General features: G+C 37.8%; 1 protein-coding gene across 1 annotated transcript; it reads left to right on the forward strand.

Annotated features, from left to right (window-relative positions):
* Positions 1-18224: 18224 nt before the first annotated feature.
* On the forward strand, positions 18225-21956 carry LOC109013719 (the record flags this gene model as incomplete). Its single annotated transcript, XM_035684329.1, has 4 exons — positions 18225-19739; positions 19782-19976; positions 20199-21116; positions 21888-21956. Coding segments are annotated over exons 1-4 (2697 nt in total), but the record flags the coding sequence as incomplete, so codon positions are not given.
* Between the last annotated feature and the right edge of the window lie 276 nt (positions 21957-22232).

Below are 22232 nucleotides of genomic sequence, written 5' to 3' on the forward strand. Positions count from 1 at the left end.
GTGGTCTTCTTCCACGGGGTGCCATTCTGACATGCATGTTTTAACAATGTCAATCAAAATATATTCAACTACTAAAAGAAAATTTTATAACTTACTTACTACAGGGCAGAACTTGCCTTGGGGAGAAATTGGCCTAAACATTCATTTCCTTCCATTTTCTATTTTCCAAAACTTCTCTGTTTTTTTTTTCAAAAAAAAAAAGAATCTTTGCAAAAAGTTTTCCCCTCTTTATTTTGAAAAGTCTACAGAATCTTTCGAACCTGGCTCTGATACCAACTGTAACGCCCAAATGGAAGGCCCTAACCACATAGTTTATCCTCTAAAAGAACTAATCAATTATATAATTGGAGCTTCATTGAAATCTTGTAAAGAGTAAGAATTTCTCTTTTCCAAACAATATGAGATCACATACATACATTTATCTTTATCATATGGGGTATCACAAAGGGGCAAGGGAGTTGGGAAGGGGGCTCTCTCAAACCAAAAAAAAAACCCCAACCATAAAAACAACGTCGTTTTTATGGCTAGATATTCTCAAAAGAAAGAAAGATTATGGTCCTGTTTGGATTCAAAAAGTGTTTTATCTTATCTCATCTTATTTTATCATTATAATTTTTTTAAATTTTCATACAAAATATAATAAACAATTCAATTTTTTTATATCTTAATTCAATTTTTTTAAATTCTAAAATAATAATAATAATAATAAATAATATTTTAATAATATTTTTTTTAACTTTTATCTTTTATTTAAAATTATCTCATATAATCTAACTAGTTCCAAGAAGTGATAAGTAAAGAAATAATAATCCTATTATTATTCTTGTTCAAGAAGTAACGCGCCTTGTCCGAGGTTACGCGCTCTTGGGATTGTTGGCTTTATTCCGTTTTCTTTCCCAAAGAAGGATTCTGGTAGGGTGCACTGAGCTTCATTTTTCTGCCTTTTGATTATTCAAGAGCAATGATATAATTTAATCATTGTGCTCTGATTTGTACTTGGCATCAATACAACCAGGCGACCAAACCGATCGGACAGTCCATAACTTTTTTTTTTTTCTTCTTATAAAATAATTAAATAAGAATAATAAAAAATGATAATTAAAAGAATAAAAGTATTACTCTTACATACGACAAGGATTAAAAAACACAATTCCAAAAGAACAGAAATAGAGGTCCCCTTTCCACTTTATGCACGCGTTTTATGTTCACTGGGTTTTAGAGATGGAAAATGCCAGAGCTCCCGCGGAAGCTCTAGTATATTTTATTACGTGTATTTTTTAGTTTTTTTTATATAAATATTTTAAATATTTTTAAAAATAAAAAATCATAATATTACTAAATAATATTTTTTTAATTACGAAATAAAATAAAAAATGTTTTTTTATAATTTTTTATTTTACTTTGTAATTAAGGAAGTATTTTTTTATAATTTATTTTCACTTTTTGATTAAGAAAGGTTTTTAATGATATTCTAAATTTATTTTATTTTTTAAAAATATTAAAAATTATTAAAAAAATTTATATAAAATATAACTTAAAAAAAATACATGTAAATACATGCTACAGCTCCCAACAGAAGAGCATCATCCTTTAGAGATTGAGCTGGTTCACACTAAAAGCCCAGCAATCCTATATATGTATATATATATATATATGCTAGGCGAGAGCAACAAAGCGCGTTTGCCTAGTCATATGAAATGATTATTAAAAAAATAATAATATATATTTTATAAAAATGATTGATTTCACATGATAATTTAAGGTATAGTACAGAATAAAAAATGGTTATAAAAAGTAACAGCTAGGTGCATTAATGGTGGAACCACGTTATCTTCCATGATGATCTACAGTCCTATATAGATTACTCACGAAAATTCATCTTTCATCTGAGCGACCATGATGCAACCTCAATGTTGGTGGGGTGCTGAAATGAAAGCGGTGTTTTGAGAATCTACAGTAGTGGCTTTTAAATATTCTTCATGAATAAAAGAAATGCCTTGAAAGTGTTTTAGCAACAATTTCTTTTTTTTAAAAAAAGGCATGGGATCATATTCCCAGTACTTTATGGATATCACTGTTCCTTTATCTCTGTTTTGAAGGAAGGAAAATCGATGATCACAAGTCTATGTTACATATAATCAGTACCAATAATGCATCCTCGATCCTTACATTGCGTATATTATAAGATTAAGCATCGACATATAAATTGTTATATATTGCAGTGGAGATCCATATTTTTTGGAGCCATTCTGGAGGCAACATGCAGCAAGCAGTGCAGTTGTAGTGGCGGGATGGCATCGAATGGGGTATTCATACAGTGACCACACTTACATCAGTCAAGTGCTAGAGAGGCATCTCCGCATCTTACATTCCATTGTTGGAAATGCAGTCACTGCCGGAAGGTACATCGTCTTTGGTGCCGGCTCCTCTCAACTTCTTAATGCAGCTGTTAACGCCTTATCCCCTGATAATTCCCGCACCGAAAATAACAATGCAACCGTTAGACTATAACTCCAAAACAGAAAGGTGGTCCTAACTAATAGAAGGAACTGAAAAATACCTGGGCTACTTTAGCATGAAGATTTGCTGTAAGGTGGTCCTCAAGAGTTATTATGACAGGGAATGGTGATGAAGAAAATGCATGCTTTCTAATGGATTTCAGGCATCCAATAAGTTTCACTGGAGTTGTCAGGGTCCTACATTTATGGGTGCACACTTTTAAACAAACTAGAAGTGTTATTTGAAAGCATCATAGAAAAGAAAAACAAATGAAAAGGAACGATAAATGCAGTTCTCTCAAATTTCCAATAACTAAAGTTTAATTGATTCTCTTCTGCACATCAAGGTAACAAGTATTTACAGCCCATTTCCAAAAAACATAGAAGATTCCCATTAATGCACATGGGCTCCTGAGTCCACTCGAACCCCTTTCAATGAAAATAAGACAGTCACCTTCCATTTGAATTTTCTAATCATACTGTCGTGAGTGAATTTCCTAATCAGACATGAATGGGGATAAAAAAAGAGAAATGAGCTTTTCCTAATAGACCTTAGAAAGGGCGAAAGTTATTTCTTGCCTTAATTTCACTTCAGAAGGAACTATATTCTGATATGCCAAACACAAGAATGACTTTTCAATGAGGTTCAAGCCAAAACCATACAATTTTTTTATGCCTTGCCTTTTAACAAGTTCATGAACACTTGCTTCTCTAAATCCCAAACACGAATTATCAAGTTAAAAACCCAACAACAACTCATGAACCCATCATCCAAAAAGCAATCTGGTGGCTTAAAGAAATATCATAGAAAACAATATTTGTCAATTAGTCTAACCTAGACCCACTGATTAGCTCAATAGGAGAGTTCCCCAGTTGCCCCAAAAGGCCAAAACCCAACCCACATAATATATGAAACCCATTTGTTCCTTTTCTACTCCTCTCTTTTCCCACCTTTGCTCAACAACCAAATAGAGAGCCTTCTCAACTATGAGTAACACAAGTCTTTGCCTTAATTAAAATAGCATTTCATCATTTAATGAAATCAAACCAGCATATCACAGAACACCCAGATTCTCTTTCCTTTTGCAAAAATTTCTCATCGGCTAGAGAAAATCCTGAGAATTTACCATCAGGAAATGGCACAGACCCATAATCTGTTTCTTACATTTTCTCTCAACCAAACAGAGCATTGTAAAAAAAAAAAAAAAAAAGAAAGAAAGAAAAAACTCACCTCGAGAGCTTGCTTGTACCGCCTGCGAGCTTGGAGATCACAGACAATGCGCTGGAACTCGAGCTCCTTGACCTTGTTGCCTTCTTCCACCCACTGATCAAGAACTGGCGCAACGCTAAGTGAAGGGTCGCCCAAAGGACTAATTCTGAAAAAGAGGTTTCTTTTGCTACTATCATGCCTTATCGTGCTGTAAGACCTTATTATCAAGATTGCTTTTTTGTGAGGTTCATGGACCTGTTCAACAGATCAGGGGATTGCAAATACGATTCACGAAGACGAAGAGAAAAAGAGAAGATGAAGAGACAAAGAAGGAAAGGATTTTGGTTTTTGGAGAGTTGTTTGTGTCGGTTTGTATTTTTATTCTTGTGCATCGTTTTCATTGCTGATTTAAAGTTATGGAGGCTTTACTTCAAAATATTACAAACGGAGGCTTAACGGAAAGTTAATGAAACAACAAAATTCTATTAAAACAAGAAAATTTCGATTGATAGGCTCTTTATATATATCTCTGCCTATATCTTAAAAGTGTCTATAACATCAACAGTAATGAACAGTTTAACTCAATCCGGCGTCGTCTTCTTCTTAGTTGAATGTTAATAACCTAGCAGCGTCGTCTTCTTCTTCTCCTCTCTCGCATGTTTCTTTTCTTTCTACGGCTCAATCGCATGAAGAGAGGTATATTTCTTCTTCGTTTCTCCCCGTATGATTTCTTTCTTCATTTCAGATGTATTTTCGAATCTCGATTTTGTTTCTTCTTCGTTTCTTTTTGGTTTGAAGAGAGGAAGAGAGAGAGTTACCATGTGCGTGTGAATGGCAGTGTGCGACGGAGAGGGAAAGGGAGGATCGTGGTGGCTGGGTCTGGTAGAGATTGTCGCCGGTGTGAAGTGGTGGAGGTGCGGTGGCCTGGGTGGCCGCGTACGGCTGCGCTAGTTGAGAGAAATGGGAGAAACTCATTTCGGATGGGTTTCCGCGGGGGACAGATATGGCTGCGCGTGGGGGACATCGGTGGTGGCTGGGTTGGTCGTCGGCGTGAGGGGGAGTCGCCTGTGGTGGTCGTGACGGTAGGTGGCCGCATACGGCGGCGCCGGTTGAGAGAAATGGGAGAAACCCATTTCGGATGGGTTTCCGCAGGGGAGAGATAGGGCTGCGCGTGGTGGACATCGATGGTGCCTCGGTCGGTCGTCGGTGTGAGAGGGACTCCCCGATGGTGGCGGTGCCAGCACAGCGGCGCTGGGCTGGACTGAAGAAGAACGGCCTGTGCGGATGAATCGGGCCACAGAGAGAGAGACAACGTCAAGAAAAAAAAAATCATTATAAATTCACTACAAAAAAATAATATATACAAAAAATCATAAACAAATTATCAGCAGCTAGAAAAATTATTTACATCACAAAAAATCATATTTATTTACTCTATTATTATTTAATTAGTTGTGATGTGAAGTACTGGAAAGTAAAAGGGAAAGATAAGTGATTTTAACTTATATATTAATGTATGATAATATGTCATTTTCTATATTTTGTTGACTGGTGGATATAGAAAAATTCTATTCCTAAGCCTCATACACCACACACCATCCTTTTTATGATTTTTTTAATTTTATTCTCTTACTAAATGTGTGGTATATGAATTATGAGTAGAATAATTCAATTATTTTAAGAATAATAAAACCAAAATAAACTTTAAAAAAATAAAAAATTTTGGTGTGTGGTGTATGGGCTTATGAATAGCAATGCTCATACGGATATACCCACGTAATTTTCCGTTCAAAAATGAATGAAAAATTTGCTTTTCTGGGGTAACCACAAACGTGGGTTAGGAGGGAATTGACAATCTATCTCTTCCCAAACAAAATTATTGAGTTCGAGGAAGAGATTAATAGATTCTTAGATTTTCAGATACTTTTATATATTTTTTTAAAATATTATTTAAATATAAAAATTTTTTAATTTGTTAATCTAATCATTACAATTTTTTTAAATATAAATTTTTTAAATTTTAAAACAAAAACTACATTAAAAAATTATATTCCAATAATATTTTAACTTTTATAATATTTTTATTTTAACTTTTTTTCTCTTATTTTCTAAAATCAAATAAAACATCTTAACCCAAATAATTTTATATATTACTATTCACAAACTATGTCACTACTATTAATACATCGATCCAAATCATATATAAGGATATGATGTCTACGTGTGTTGTTTTGTGAAATGGGTTCATATTTAACTTATTTTTAAGAATCTTTGAGAAATAAATTTATTTAAAAAAAAAAACTCATTTGCAAGATAAAATTCTAGATATCAAATGAATGTATCAAATGAGGTGTATAAATATTAAATACGACCACCGAATATAAATAATTATAGAAATTGCAAAAGTCTTGAAAAGTGGATACTAATGTTTCAAACGGCTCCATATATATTCTCACAAAGATTGGATCTTTTATAAATCCGAAGATCATAGAATATGTGATGACCATTTGAATTCCATTGGAGTACTACTCACAAAAAAATTACTAAATTAAGATTCCACAAATCTTGAAAAGTACTAGTCTCTAATTAACCAAACCCTAGATATTATTAATCCCACTAAATTTTGCCGGGAAATTCTTCAAATTGGATTAATTAAGTAATGGCCCCACAAATACTTTATTTCCAGGACTCTACATGATGACTCTGGATGAAAGTCTTGATCAAATGAGTCTAATATTGCACTTAAAATGCATTACCGTCCCTAACAATTCAAGTTGGTTAGGTGAAAGTGTAGGCTGATGTATAGCATATTTGCAGCAGCTATACTATTACTAAGATCCATATTGTGCAATGCAGATGCTATATATCTCTTTCTGATAGAGAAGCAAGCTTGACCCCAAAATCAAGAAGATATTGGCAAAATCACCATTTTCCCTTCGTCCCTCTTTGTAAATTCACCATAAAATAACCTCATAAATCACAAAATTACCAAACAAATTTTCACACAATTCACAATTCACTACAAAATCACAAAATTACTGAACAAATTTCTATTCAAATCACAAACCAACAGATCCGTGAAGAGAGAAGTCAGAAGCTGGGGCTTCAGCTGGAGAAAAGGAGGAAGAGGAGGGGTCGTCGGCGAAGGACGAGGCTGCTGCTGGTATATTAAAAATTTTAAGATTTAAATCCAACCCTTCATTTTACCACTTCTCATTTTTTTTTCTTCGGTTGGATTGTTTCGATTTATGCAGTGAAGTACTATTACTATCACAAAAATTCTCCACATCTCTTTTTACTTGTTAGGTGCAGAAATTGAATTCATAAAAAATTCTCTATATACTACTTATTTTACTTATGATTATGTTTTTTGTTTTTTAATCCAAAACATATTTATATTTTACAAAATAACTTATTTTTCATTCAACTGGACAAATGTGCCTCGCACATTGCCTAAACGCTAGTAAAGAGATATATGGTCACCTCCCCGCCAATGTGTGAGAAGCGTGACTCTCTAGTGTGGTGTCTGGCAGCTGGTCTGGGTTTGTCAAAAAGTTTGTTCAAAGTCATCAGAACAGAACATAAATTCTATATATTATATAAGGAAAAATCCCACCTTCTAGCTAGTTAACTCCTAAACCAACGCAACCAATAACCAAATATTTTAATAAAAATGCCACACAAACAAACCACTTCCATCGACATTTAAACTAGAACTTTGTAACCAACCTAGCTATATCTATCTGCTCCATCATCCCTTCAGTCTGGCTAAAATCCATCGGCATTCAGAGACATCCTCTTTCTTTCACTTCCTTGGCTCCATTAATAATCATCATACGATAATGTCAACAAGAATTCAGCAGTACATCTTTCCCTCCCTCATCTCACTCCATCTCCTCTTCATCCTTCTCTCACCTCAGCAGGTTTCTTTCTGTTCACAGCACCATTTTTTTGCATATACTGGACCCGAGTAAAAAAAATAAAAAACCCTTTTTCCTTGCATGCGCATATGAAAGTCTAAATTATTATTCATCCAACAAGGTGCACACACGTACGGACATACATACACACATGTATAAAGTACTACATAGGTGATGCTTCCTTCTCTGTCTTTTTTCAGCTGCTGCACCCATTGGAATATGTTATGGTCGCGTAGCCAACAATCTGACGTCGCCTTCCTTAGTGATCGACCTCCTTAAATCCAACAACATCAGATATGCCTGCCTCTTTGACGCCGATCCCACAACTCTGAAGTCATTCTCAGGCACTCGAATCAACCTAGTGATCGGCGCTCCCAACAAAATCCTCCCCTCCCTTGCCTCCAGCCCCACCAATGCTTCCCTTGACTGGCTCAGATCCAATATCTTTGCCCACGTCACAGCCAACCAGGTCCGCTACATCGCGGTCGGCAACGAGGTACTCTTCCTCAAAGACCAATTCTACACCCCCTACGTGGTTCCGGCCATTCTAAACCTCTACCAAGCTCTCCAAACCCTAGGCCTCACTGATTCCATCAAGCTATCGTCGCCACAAGCAACGTCTGTTGTCGTCAATCCATACCCTGTAAGAGTTCTATTTAAACTCTGTATCCCACTTATCCATTTTGATAGAATTTGGAATAGTTTAAAACTTATAAGTTAATAGATGAATTATAATGGGATAAAGAAACTCCTAAGAGATAAGATTAACTTTATACCTCTAATCATAGTCAAATATAAAGTCTTAGATTTTTTGATGGTCAGAAGTCTATAAATATTACTGAGGGGTTAAAGGGTTCTCACCTACAACATCAGAGTACCTCTAGCCATTGCGAGACACTTAGGAGGTTAAGTTGATAGGTGATCCTTCTCTCTTAATCAGATCAAACTCTTCATCAAACAAATGAAGAAATGTACATATTTAATTATCATTGTTTTATTATTATTGTGGTTCATAGAAAATCAAAGATCCAATTATTAATGTTCATATTCAAATATTTAACATGTGGTATCCGAGCCAGGTTGTAGATTTTTTATTATCTCAATAAAGCATACAGTAAATAAATATTTTATACGTGCTTTTGTATATGTGATTTTATCATGCTACGAAAGACTAAAGACTATCTCTTTAATCTGTAAGAGAAATTAAGATGGTATTCTCTTTTATCTATTATGTGTTTGATTTTACGAGGACCTACAAAGTGACTTTTATGTAAATTTTGAATTTCATTTTTGCCGTATTGAGTCTACTCTGAAGGAAGAGGAAACTCCCTCACGTATTTCCTTCTAATCTTGCTTGGGTTTTATTTTTCACTTTACTCTGTTGTGTTGTAACAGCCCGCTAGAAATTCATTGGTAGAATTTCTATTGACTTTAGGAATCTCATGAAAATCCCATAAGTTTTTACGAATCGACCAATCACAAAGGTTTTAGTCTGTCAACATAGTCAGTATTATCACTCACTATGGTGCTAGTAATATGAGTTTAATTATTTGAGATAGTTAGAAATGTCAGAATGTGTTATGGTCTACGCCATTAGACTCAGAGGATTATTTAGGATTTTATGGCGCAATAACTTATTTTCATAATTCCGGACGAAACGTCTGTTGAAAATTGCGAAATTATTTTTAGGGGCACTTCGGGGTTGAATTTCGTTAAACGATTTTCACTATAAGTTAATATGAATATTTAGAATTTTTTAGTACTAAGTTTATTATGTATTTTTTTGGAGTGAATAGTAGCCTCGATAAGCGCACCCATTGCAGTGTTTTCAAAATCACAGTGTGGAATGTCCAAATTAGGTTAGAGAAGTTTTATTTGGACACTTGGCAAGATTTTAGCCACACTTAGTGAATGGTATTAGACATTTGACACAAAGAAGAACCATTAGATAGATTTGTGAAGGAATCAAGGTGTGAGATCATGCCACCTAAGCAAAGTTGTGTTTCATCAGTTCAACCAAATTGTGCCAGACCAAAGAGGGTTTCAACCCTAGCAAAACCCTAAATGATTGGAATCCAATTGAAACCCCAAAAGCTTGGTTGAAACCAAAACCCTAAATGGTTTTCCCAAACCCTAAAGTTGGCCTCCAAACCCTTTTTAATCCGATTTCTAGCATTGTGTTTAATCACTTGATTAAATCACTTCCACATGCTATTAATTAATCAAATCATTGTTATGACATCATTATTCAACCTTTTAAACCTTGGAAATTTGATTGGGCCAAGAAAAATTGATTTTGGGCTTGATAGCATCTCAAACCCTAACCAAACCCCCTTTAAACCCCAAATTGAAGCCCACTTGGTGGGGCCCACCAAGGCCCACGAAATTGGCCACCTTGGCAAAGCTTCTTGGAGAAGTTTCCTCCCCCACATGGCAGACCATCCACTGCCATTGGCTGCACCCAATAGTGCCTTGATGTGAAGGAGAAATCCACTCCATCAACCTCCATCTTTCACAGCTGCTGCAAGCAGTCTCTGCCCCTCTCTATTCTCCACTTTATGTCACATATCCACCTCCAATCAAGGGTCATTCAAGCCCATAACTTCTCCCTCCAGAAGTCTAAAGTCCTGCAAGACATACTTCTCTCCATTTTATCACTTCTTTCTCCCATTCTTACAGAGAAACCCAAAAGAGCTCTCTCGGGCAGATTTCTGGGACTTTTTGCGTGGCCATTTACGACCCTTTGTAAGTATTTTCGTACGATGATTCCTTCACATAAGTTGTTTTAACCATGGAAAGGTCATTCTGGGCGTGAAACTGGAGAGTATGTTATGTTTTGGAAGTTTTGACCAAGCTAATGGACTTATCTTGGTCCGAAAATTTTATGGAGTGTTGTTAACATGTGTTTATGAATGTTCATTGAGGTTTTGTTGCATGAATAAAACTTTTGATGATAGATTTGCTTAGAGTTAGAAACTTGAAAACTGGAAGTGGAAAAACAGTTTCTGTTTGGTGAAAGTTTGAATATTTCGTGGTTTAATCTTATTCCAAAGGCTTTGATATTTTTATATGATGATCCTAAGCCTCTTATATACATGTTAGGATATTATTTCGAAGATATTTAGTATTATTTTTAAAGATATGATTTTCTATGCAAGAGGATTTCGGTTAGGCCTAAACTTTGATGTTTTTGAGTTAGATCCATGTTTTATTAAATTTTAGCCATATGATTTTAAGTTTGATGGTTGGATCTTCTTTAGGACACATTTTTAAACCATGTGATGTGTTAGTTTGAACATCACATGTCTTTAAGCCATGGATCAAGAGATTGATCATAGTTAGTTGGGAAAATCAGTTTCTGTTTTGGACTAAGTTTAAAACCAAAAACTCCAAGTGTTGTTTTGTGTTTTTTTGGTGAGTTTTGTTTGATGTTTTAAAGCATGTTTGATCTTAGAATGATGTTATGAATATGTTAGAAGTAAGATTTGATTTTTTGGAATTCTTGGAGATGTTTTTATTAAGGTCAAAACTTGTGATTTAAGGTTTACTTTTTGTTAGAAAGTTTGGGTCTTTTTACAAAAAGTTTGGTATTGATAATTAGCTTTTTCTTAATGGATAGTTTTAAGGGTTTTTTTAAACTTAGGATAGGAAGATCTTTGTTACAAGATTTTGGTTTATTCATGAGTTTTGGAACTTGAAAGAATTGCAACCAAAATAAGACAAATGGCCTATGTAGGTTTCGGCCATAGTGAGTTTTTCATAGTTGTGATTGGTTTTAAATTTTTTTGAGTTGAGATTTGAGTTTGGGACAAAATTTACATGAGGAATGTAAATTTTGGTAATTTTTTTGAATTAGGATATCAAATCCTTAAGTTAGGGGGTAAAATGGTCATTTGCCCACATGTAGAGGGTAAAATGGTAATTTTACTCTAAGTTGTCTCTTTTCACATTTCTAATTGTTAGTAATTAATTTCTAACTTTTAGAATAACCTTTTACAGTTCCTCGTGTTTCGCGCTTTATTCTAGTAGAACGCGACGATCGAGGTAAGTTAGCTTTTAACTTACTATCAGTTTAATGTGTATGAGTGATAAGTAAGGGAACTAAATTGTATGTATGCATGTTATCATATGTGCCATGCCAAGTCATTACATATTTATCTGTTACACAGAATTTATTCTATCATGAATTATTCATCTGTTACAAAAGATATTCTGTCACGTATTCATATACATTGCAAGTATGTCATATTAAGTTAAGTATGTCATATGTTACATGTATTTCATGTCACGTAATATTCACTGTCACATGTTACACCATGTTATGAAATGTTGTCTGTTATATGGTATGCCATGTTACGAAATGTTGCATGTTATATGTATGCCATGTTATGGAATGTATTATGTTACATTTATGTCTTGAAGTATGTCATGTCTGTCATCTTATGTTCTTGTCACGTTATGCTACGTCAAGGCTTTTGTCTTTTATGTCTCGTTCATGTTACTTCACGTTACGAAATGTCATGTATGCCAGTTAAGTTATTCATGTCAATCACGACCCTAAGCGCTAGGATAGGGTAATATCCTAGTGGAACTCCTTTGTTCACGCTGGAGTGTCTAAATAGGTGTGAAATTCCCTGGGTTGACGAAGTACAGTCAACAGGTTGCGAATGGGGCCTAATTAGCTGGTCACCGGAGCGCGCCAGGCACTAACGCCGATGGTGCCACACATTATGTTACGTGTGTCCACAGCAAGTGTGGCACAAACAAATAAGTCATGGGGCCACAACAACTGTGGAGCATGAAGTATGGGGCCACAACAACTGTGGAGCATACACTACGTGAGACACAGCAATTGTGACACGTAGAATACGTGGGGCCACAACAACTGTGGAGTACGTATTAACGCACTCACAGCTGGTATAGAAACCTGTGATGTGATGCGGTAATCGGCAGGGACACACGGCTCAAGGGGACCTGTGTAGCACCCATATGGTCACTTTAATGATTAAGTCTATTGAATAAGATTTCAAATTCATGTATTTCACGTTCAAGTCATGTTTCAAGTTCACGTTATGTTACGTTCAAGTTTACGTTCACGCAATCATGGTAATCCCATGAGACAAGAATATGTTTCAAGTTCATGTTATATTATGTTCACATTTACATTATGTTCCAAGTTCACATTTATGTTATGTCATGCTCAAGTTCATGTTCAAATTATGCATGTTCACGTTCATGTTATGTTTTAAGTCCATGTTATATTTCAAGTTCACGTTCATGCTATGTTTCAAGTCACGTTCATGCTAAGCTTCAGTTTCAGTTTAAGTTATGCCAGTTATGTTATGTTGTATGTCAAGTTATGCTATGATTACTTATGATTTGATTATGCATTCATGCTTTTACTGCCATGCATGCATCATTAACCTGTGTGGAAGTTTTCCGTTAACTTGCTGAGATTTGTAATCAAATCTCACTATGGTAGTCCCAACTACCATTCCCCCCGAATGGTAGATTTTGTTATAGGATCTGAAGGAGAACCGGGAATCGACCAACTGGAAACGGCCGACTAAGCGACGGTGCGACGTAGATGGTATTACAATAGTTACCTCAGATTACTACTTGTATTGGTGGAGTTCAATCTCCAGCACTCTTTTGATCACAACCTTATGGACTATTATTGTGATCTTAGTTGTTTAGTATGTCGTTAAGTATGGAGTATGTTTTAAGTATTTGGGATATTTTAGTTTGGTGCATAGTATTGCTAAAGAAAAAAATTATCCGCTGCGAATATTGCATAATGCTAGATGCATGTTAGGAATATTGCATCTTATATGTCATGAACGGGGGCAGGTAACCTTGTGTTGCATGTCTCGACACTTCAAATGTCCGTCTGATTCCAAGCGGAATTTGGGGGCGTCACATGTGTTGAGAAATTGTTGTGTAAATATTATTTTATTTTATTTTTTGCACTGTGTTGCGATGGGAGAAAGTTGAGATGTGTATCGGAGTCGCCGCTGTGCATGGTGTGTAGCCCGTGTACTTTGTAGCCGCTGGGTGTGGGGTAGAGCGCCGTGTGTGATGGTCGAAGGCTCAACAAGACGCCGGCGTAAAGGGACTGAAGAGCCCAATCACCCAAAACACAGTGCTATCGTAAAGGGCTGAGAAGCCCAAAACCTCTGCCTGTTTAAAGTTCCCATTGGCTAAAGGGGAGGTCGGCACTGCGAGGAGGCTGAGAACCTCCTCGCCGGCATCTCTGTAACGGCGGCAGAGGGTTCTCAAGCCCACTGGCTGCAGCCGTTTGTGGCAATAACAGAAACAAAAAAAAAAACTGATATTTTATATGCATGTTATTATCGTTAAATACATGTATTAATTTTTATTAAATTCTCTATACATGTTATTATTGGTATATACATGTATTAAACTAAATTTTATGCATGTTGTTATGGTTAAAGACGTAATTAAATTTTATTAAATTTTTTTATACATGTTATTATTGTTAAATACATATATTAAATTTTATTAAATGTCATATTCATGTTACTATTGTAAAATACATGTATTAAATCTTATGTACATGTTATTATTAAATATATGTATGAATTTTTTATTTTGGCTCTCATTATCATGCCATGTATATTTGTTTATTTAATATGGGGCAAATGATTTACATCAAAATTAAAGAAAAGATCGGTTGACCAAAGGTACAAGATTTTCTTAATTTTGATGAAAATTCATTAAACTCCATAGTAAGGTGGATAAAGTTGGAGTGAATAATTTGTGTGTCAATATCTACTCCCAAAGGCTAGTTTTGATGACATTACTAGTTCATCCATTAAAGTAAAAGTTGGGGTGAACAATTTGTATGCTAGAGTTTACTCCCAATGGAGAATTCTGGTGATACAGCTAGTTCATCCATTAAAGTAAAAGTTTGGGTGAACAATTTGTATGCTAGAGTTTACTGCCAAAAAAGAATTCTGGTGATACAGGAGTGAACACTTTGTATGCCAGAGTTTACTCCCAAAGGAGAATTCTGGTGATACAACTAGTTCATTCATATAATTTAAAGTTAGAAGGAACACTATGTATGCCAGAGTTTACTCCCAAAGGAGAATTCTAGTGATACAGCTAGTTCATTCATATAATTTAAAGTTGGAAAGAATACTATGTATGCCAGAGTTTACCCCCAAAGGAGAATGAATTCTGGTGATACAGCTAGTTTATCCATATAATTTAAAGTTGGAGGGAATACTTTGTATGTCAGAGTTTACTCCCAAATAAGAATTCTAATAATACAACTAGTTCATCCATTGAATTTAATACTGGTGAGAATTCTAATGGGGGATATTTCTGAATTGTTTTTTCTATATTACCAGACTTTGTTCACCTCTTTGAATCTTGTTGGGTTAGAGGAGTGCCTGAGAAATGTTGAGAGAAGAATGGATATGGATATGAACAGGATGCTTGAAGATTAATACACTGCAATTGAAGTTAAAGAAGCTGTGTTCCAGATGAATCCTTTGGGCTCTCCTGGCCCAGATGGATTTCCAGCAGAATTTTATCAAGCACATTGGGACATTGTGGGGAGTAAAGTCACTAAAGCTGCTATTGAGGTGCTTAACCAAGGAGGGGATATTAAATGCATCAATGATACCTACATAGTACTGGTTCCTAAAGTAAAATGCCCAAAGACAGTTGTGGATTTCAGGCCTATTTCCCTTTGTAATGTGATTTATAAAGTGGTGTCTAAGGTTCTTGCAAACAGGTTGAAAAAGATTACTATCATATCCCCCACCCAAAGTGCCTTTGTCCCTAGTTGGCTAATTCTTGATAATGTTATAGTAGCTTTCGAGGCTATGCATTGTATGTCTATCAAAGGGAAAGGACAGAAAAGGGACATGGCAATAAAGCTAGACATGAGTAAAGCATGTGATAGAGTAGAGTGGAGCTTTTTACGAAAAGTGATGATTAAAATGGGCTTTAATGATAAATGGATAAGCTTGGTCATGGGGTGTATTGAATCTGTTTCCTACTTTATTTTGATTAATGGGACTCCTCAAAGATCTTTTAAGCCATCTTGAGGTAATATGTAACACCCCGTATTTTAGTGTATTTTTATTGAATGATTAGTTTTATGTTATTCAAAAAATTATTCTCTTGTTTTAAAATTTCTGGATTTTAATTGGGTTATTTTTAGGATTTTTAATTTGGTGAAAATTATTTTTATGTGCTTTCTTAATATTTATTTATTATTGTGCATTTAAATTGCTTTTAATATTTAAATTAATTACTGTGAGATTTAATTATTTCAATTTGACTTTACCATTACATTTAAATTATTTTATTTAACTTATGGTTTTAAAATCATTTCCGTTGGATCATTTTCGTGACCCAAGTTATGAGGACTGGACCTCATTTCTTTCCCTCTTTTTTTTCTCTTTCCTCTCTTTCTTCTTTTCTTTTTCTCTTTTTCTTTCCTTTTTCTTTCTTTCCCGCTGCATTTCCCCCGTGTGCAAGCCCCCTCCCTTTCTCTCTCCCCGTGCATTCGTCCCCTCTCCCAGCCCGCCGCCGTCGAGCCGCCGTGGTCGACACCGCCCCCTCCATTTGGTTCCCCTGCCGCCGACGACCTCACCCTACCAACCTCACTTCCATCCGAGCCACCGTTAGCCTCCACACATGGCTTGAAGCCGCGGCCTTCACCTCCTTCGCGCGCCGCCGTCGCGCCACCATTGGCCACCATCTTCCTACCACTTCATCCCCGACCTCTTGGCAACCCTTTGGACCCAACCCCAGCTCCGATCCGTCACCGGTGAAGCCCCACCAAGTCCATTTCCGATTTGTACGTTTTTGGCCTTAAACCACCATTTGCGCCGTCATCCACGGCAAACCACCACCACCATTGGCTTCACCGACCTCTCTAGGCCCTACCCTATCATTTTGGGGTCTTCGTTTGTCTCCGTTGAAAAGTGGGTATTTGTGACCCACGGCCACAGTGTATTTTACACTGTGGTGTTGCTCAGACGTCGCCTTTTTCAGCTTCGCGATCCTCCGGAAATTATCATATAGCGCTGTAAGTATTTCTCCAAAAAATTCTCATGAATTTTATGTATTTTTGCACTAACCCATTTCACTGTATTTTTTTGGCATGCCGGACTGAGTACGAGGAGTACGGGGGTCGGACGGATTTGTGATTGGAGTTCTTGGTTTAATTGGATTGGATTGGTTATTGGATATTGGTTATTGATGGATTTTGGATTGGTTGGTTCATGTGCATTTCATTATTTCATGCATGTTCATGTTTGTAAAGGAAAACTGGTTTTCGTGTATTGCATTCATGTTCATGTGTTTATGAAAACTGGGTTTTCATGTGAATGATTTGTTGGGTGCGTGTGTATCACGAACCCCAAGCCGAGATGGGGCATTATCTCGATGGAGCTCCTCTGGTTACTCGGGAGCGGAATAAACTGAGTAACGTCCCCTGGATTGTCGCTGGGCGACAATGGGATCGGACGAGAGATTCGTGCCGACTCCGTGGTCCTTCTGCTGGCGGGGACTAGAGGATGCTTGGTTATGTACGTGCTGGGCGCGAAACTGGGCATCGCTCGTTGTGTAGTGGATGTTCCCACTAACGTGTTGGGCGCAAAAGTGGGCATCGCTACGAAGCCAGGGTGTGCGGATGACCCATAGGGGAGATCATGGTGCATACATTAAAAATGGACTATTTTCTGAGAAAATAGCGTGCGTTGGATTTTGTGTAATTCATTTTCTGGGAAAATATTTTACGGATTATTTTTGGGCCAAATGGGATTTTGGCATGTGTTGGAAAATTAATCATTTTCGGGGAAAATGATATTTTGAGGAAAATGCATATTTCTTCATATGCATACATGTTGGTGGCATTAATGCATTTTTATTCCTGAGGATATTATTTTTTTTGGGTTATACTTACCTGCGGTACCATTCTGTGGTAACGCAGATTTTGATGCAGATGAGAAGGAGGAGGGTGAGCCTGAGGAGACGGCTCCGCCCGAGGAGTGATCTGGGATCACTAGCTTGTTATTTATTTTACCCTGTTGTATTTTTGGGACATATGTTAACTTTATTTTTGGATGACTGTATAACTGCTTTTAAAACTTTATTGATGTTTAGTTTGTATTTAAATTCTGGTACTTAGTAGACTTGATTAACCGCTGCGTTTTTTTTATTTGTACACCGTTGCATGTACACACACTGGCACTTCGTTGGGATGTGTGACCGTGTTGTCATCATCCCGGCATCTCGATTCCCGTGTTTCCTTACATGGGGGTCGGGGGCGCCACAGGTGGTATCAAAGCAGTTCGGCTCTGGGTAAAACCACATGTCCCTTAGGATAGTACCAGAAATTATTTTATTGTTTTAAAATAATTTTTAAAGTGTTGTAAGTTAAATGATTATTTTAAAAATAAATATGAGATATTATGAGTTTATTGTTGTTTTATTTTATATTAATTGATGTTATTTAATTTAATTTTATCTTATTGTATTTTTGTGTTGCTTTGGTTGAGTTTGGTTTTATCTGGATTTAAGCGGGGTTGGAGGTTGCTCTATGACAGGACTATGGTGAGACCAAGAAGGCAAGCTAATGTACCCGAGGATGAGCTACCGAGGGGTGTAAGAGATGATGCCATTGCGAGGGCGTTGAATAGGATGTCAGACTTGTTCGAGCAGAATTTCCGACCGCCGCAAGGAGATCTTAGTAGGGCGGTTCAAGTGGGGTGCACCTATGAGCGCTTCCTGGCGCATAGGACTCCTGCCTTTTCTGGGGAGGAGGATCCAATGCGAGCTAGGAGGTGGATTCTAGATTTGGAAAGGACCTTTGAAGTCTGTGGGTGTACTGAGGTCCAGATGGTTTTGTATGCAAGTTATATGCTACAGGGTGAAGCAGCATACTGGTGGGAGACCAAGCGGTCACTCCTAGAAATGGAGTTCGGATCCTTGGCTGCTGTGTCTTGGCAGCGGTTTAAAAAGGAATTTGATGATCAATACTTTCCTGTTTCAGTGAGAAGGCAGAAGGCTCGGGAGTTTAATAATTTGGTTCAAGGAGGTATGACGGTCGAGCAATATGCGACGAAATTTATGGAGCTTGGACGGTTCGCTCCTCACCTCATTGCCACCAAAGAGCTGCAGGTTGAGCGTTTTATGGAGGGTCTGCGCCCTAAAGTACGCAGACAAGAGGCTTGTCTCCAGATTGTGGAATTTCAGAAGTTGGTAAACTTGGCCAGTATCGCAGAGCGAGAGAATAGCTTTGTAGTGGGCTCCCCTCCAGGTCAGAAAAGACGGAGTTATCTTGGTGAAGGAAGCAGTTCTGGATCGCCGCAGAAGTTTGTTCAGAGGACCGGGGCTCGTTCACAGACAACCTCCGGTGTTCGTGCAAGAGGCCGGACTCCAGTGTGCCCTAGATGTAGTAGAGCCCATGAGGGCGATTGTGGTCAAATGGGCATTCAGTGTTTTAGATGTGGCCAGCCGGGTCACTTTGCTCGGGAGTGTCCCAGTCTAGTTCAAGGAGGTCAAGGAGGTCAAGGAGGACGAGGAGGTCGACGAGGTGGAAGGGGCAACCAGAGACAGTTGGTACAAGCCCGGGTTTATGCAGTGACTCCTGGCGACGTGGATTATGAGGCTCCAGAGACCCACGACACTGGAGTGATTACTGGAAGAGTTCGTCTATATGATTTTTATGCCTGTACTTTGTTTGATTCTGGGACGTCCCAATCTTTTGTGTCTGCCACGTTTGCACGGATGTGCAATTTGGTTACAGAACCTCTACCACAATCCTTAGTTGTGGCTCTTCCCAATGGCGAGATCGTGTGTTGCTCCAAGGTTGCTTTGGGTTGTCCTTTGGATCTTGGTGGAAGGACACTGGATGCAGATTTGATTGTATTCAAATTGCTTGGTTTTGATATAATTTTGGGTATGGATTGGCTGTATCGTTATTCTGCGAATATTGATTGTAGAAGACGAGTAATTGGTTTTCAACTCTCGGATGAGGATTATTTAGAATTCGTGGGAAGCAAGTTAAGGGCAAGACCATCAATTATATCAGCAGTTCAAGCTAAGAGAGATATAGCTTGTGGGGCAGATACTTTTTTGGTTCAAGTTGTATCTACACCATCTGAGAAGAAATCTTTAGCGGATATTCCAGTGGTGGAAGAATTTCCCGATGTGTTCGTGGATGAGTTACCTGGATTGCCTCCTGTTCGCGATATGGAATTTGTTATTGATCTGGAACCCGGGGCGGTTCCTGTGCATAAGGCTCCTTACCGCATGGCACCGGCCGAGTTAAAAGAGTTGAAAACTCAATTGCAAGAATTGGTTGACAAAGGATTTATTCAGCCTAGTACTTCGCCCTAGGGAGCGCCTGTTTTGTTTGTCAAGAAGAAAGATGGTACTCACAGAATGTGTATAGACTATCGGGAGCTTAACAAGGTGACTATCAAGAACAAGTACCCTCTTCCTAGAATTGATGATCTGTTTGACCAGCTTCAGGGAGCAGCTGTCTTTTCGAAGATTGACTTGAGATCAGGGTACTATCAGCTGAGGATAAGGGATAAGGACGTGCCCAAGACTGCTTTCAGGACGAGGTATGGGCATTATGAATTTAAAGTGATGTCTTTTGGGTTAGCGAACGCTCCAGCCGCTTTTATGGATTTAATGAATCGAGTGTTTCGACCCTTTTTGGATTCTTTTGTGGTGGTGTTTCTTGATGACATTCTAATTTATTCCCGATACTTGGAAGAGCATGCTTGTCACCTTCGTCTGGCACTTGGAAAATTAAGAGAGCATCAATTGTACGCTAAGTTGAGCAAGTGTGAATTCTGGTTAGAAGAAGTTAAGTTTCTTGGACATGTGATTTCTCAAGAAGGGGTGGCTGTTGATCCTAGTAAAGTAGAAGCTGTTTTGTCATGGCCTCGCCCTTCAACAGTTCGTGAGATACGAAGTTTCTTGGGACTTGCCGGTTACTATCGAAGATTTGTGGAAGGTTTTTCTCGACTATCAGGACCTCTCACTGCCTTGACTAGGAAGAATACTGAGTTTGTATGGTCTGACAAATGTGAGAGAAGTTTTCAAGAGTTGAAGAGAAGATTGACAATGGCACCTGTTTTGGCACTTCCAGAGCCACACAAGCCATTTGTGATTTTTAGTGATGCATCCAAATTCGGGTTGGGATGCGTTCTTATGCAAGAGGGACGGGTTGTTGCTTATGCATCTCGTCAGCTGAAAATTCATGAAAGGAATTATCCCACACATGATTTGGAGTTGGCGGCAATAGTTTTTGCTCTTAAGATTTGGCGGCATTATCTGTATGGTGAAGCCTGTGAAGTTTATACTGATCACAAGAGCTTGAAGCATCTGTTTACTCAGAAGAATCTCAATATGAGACAAAGACGGTGGTTAGAGCTGATTAGCGACTATCAATGTGAGATCAAGTATCATCCAGGAAAGGCGAATCTAGTTGCTGATGCTTTGAGTAGAAAATCTCAACAAGTGGATGAAGCAGAGTCATCAGATCTGGACTCTCTCCTTTGTGGAATGAGGAGACTTCTTATCGAGAGTTCACAGCAAGAGGAATTGTTATCGTCTGTCTTGGATGTCCGAGTAGTGGATTTTGAAGAATTGAAGACTCTTCAAAGAAGGGATCCTAAGTTGTTAGCTATCAGGAAAAGAGTCAGGAAGTCTAGAGGACCCTTGCATTACAGCTTGGATAAGGATGGTATTCTTCGGTTTCGGGATCGTAGAGTGATTCCCCGAGATTCTGAATTTAAAGAGCGGATTTTGGCAGAAGCCCATGCGGCTCCTTATTCAGTTCATCCAGGAAGCACGAAGATGTATCGAGATTTAAAGAGGAATTTCTGGTGGGAAGGAATGAAGTTGGACATCGCTTTGTTTATTGAGAAATGTGACACGTGTCGTCGAGTAAAGGCTGAGCATCAAAGACCTGCTGGTAGACTTCAACCTCTCCCTATTCCTGAGTGGAAGTGGGATGATATTTCTATGGATTTTGTTGTGGGTTTGCCGAGGACTCCTAGTGGGAAGAACTCAATTTGGGTGATTGTTGATCGGTTGACCAAGAGTGCCCATTTCTTGCCTGTTAATAATACTGACTCTTTGGGTAAGTTGACTCGATTATATGTCAAGGAGATAGTGCGTTTGCATGGAGTACCCAAGAGTATCGTGTCAGATCGGAACCCGCGGTTTACGTCCCATTTTTGGAAGAGCTTGCAGGCGGCTTTAGGCACTAAGTTGAAGTTTAGTAGTGCATATCACCCTCAAACTGATGGTCAATCAGAGCGTACTATTCAGACTCTGGAGGATATGTTGCGGTCTTGTGTCACGAAATTTCAAGGAAGTTAGGAGAATCACCTGCCCCTTATTGAGTTCTCTTATAATAACAGTTTTCATTCCTCCATTCAGATGGCCCCGTATGAAGCTTTGTATGGGAGGAAGTGTAGATTGCCCTTGTGTTGGGATGAAGTCGGCGAGAGTAAAGTAATTGGGCCTGAGATAATTCAAGAAATGAAGGATCAAGTTTAGTTTATAAAGACTGAAATGGCAGAAGCGCAAAGTCGC

The sequence above is a fragment of the Juglans regia genome, chromosome 13, assembly GCF_001411555.2.
Source record: "Juglans regia cultivar Chandler chromosome 13, Walnut 2.0, whole genome shotgun sequence".
Classification (NCBI taxonomy): domain Eukaryota; kingdom Viridiplantae; phylum Streptophyta; class Magnoliopsida; order Fagales; family Juglandaceae; genus Juglans; species Juglans regia.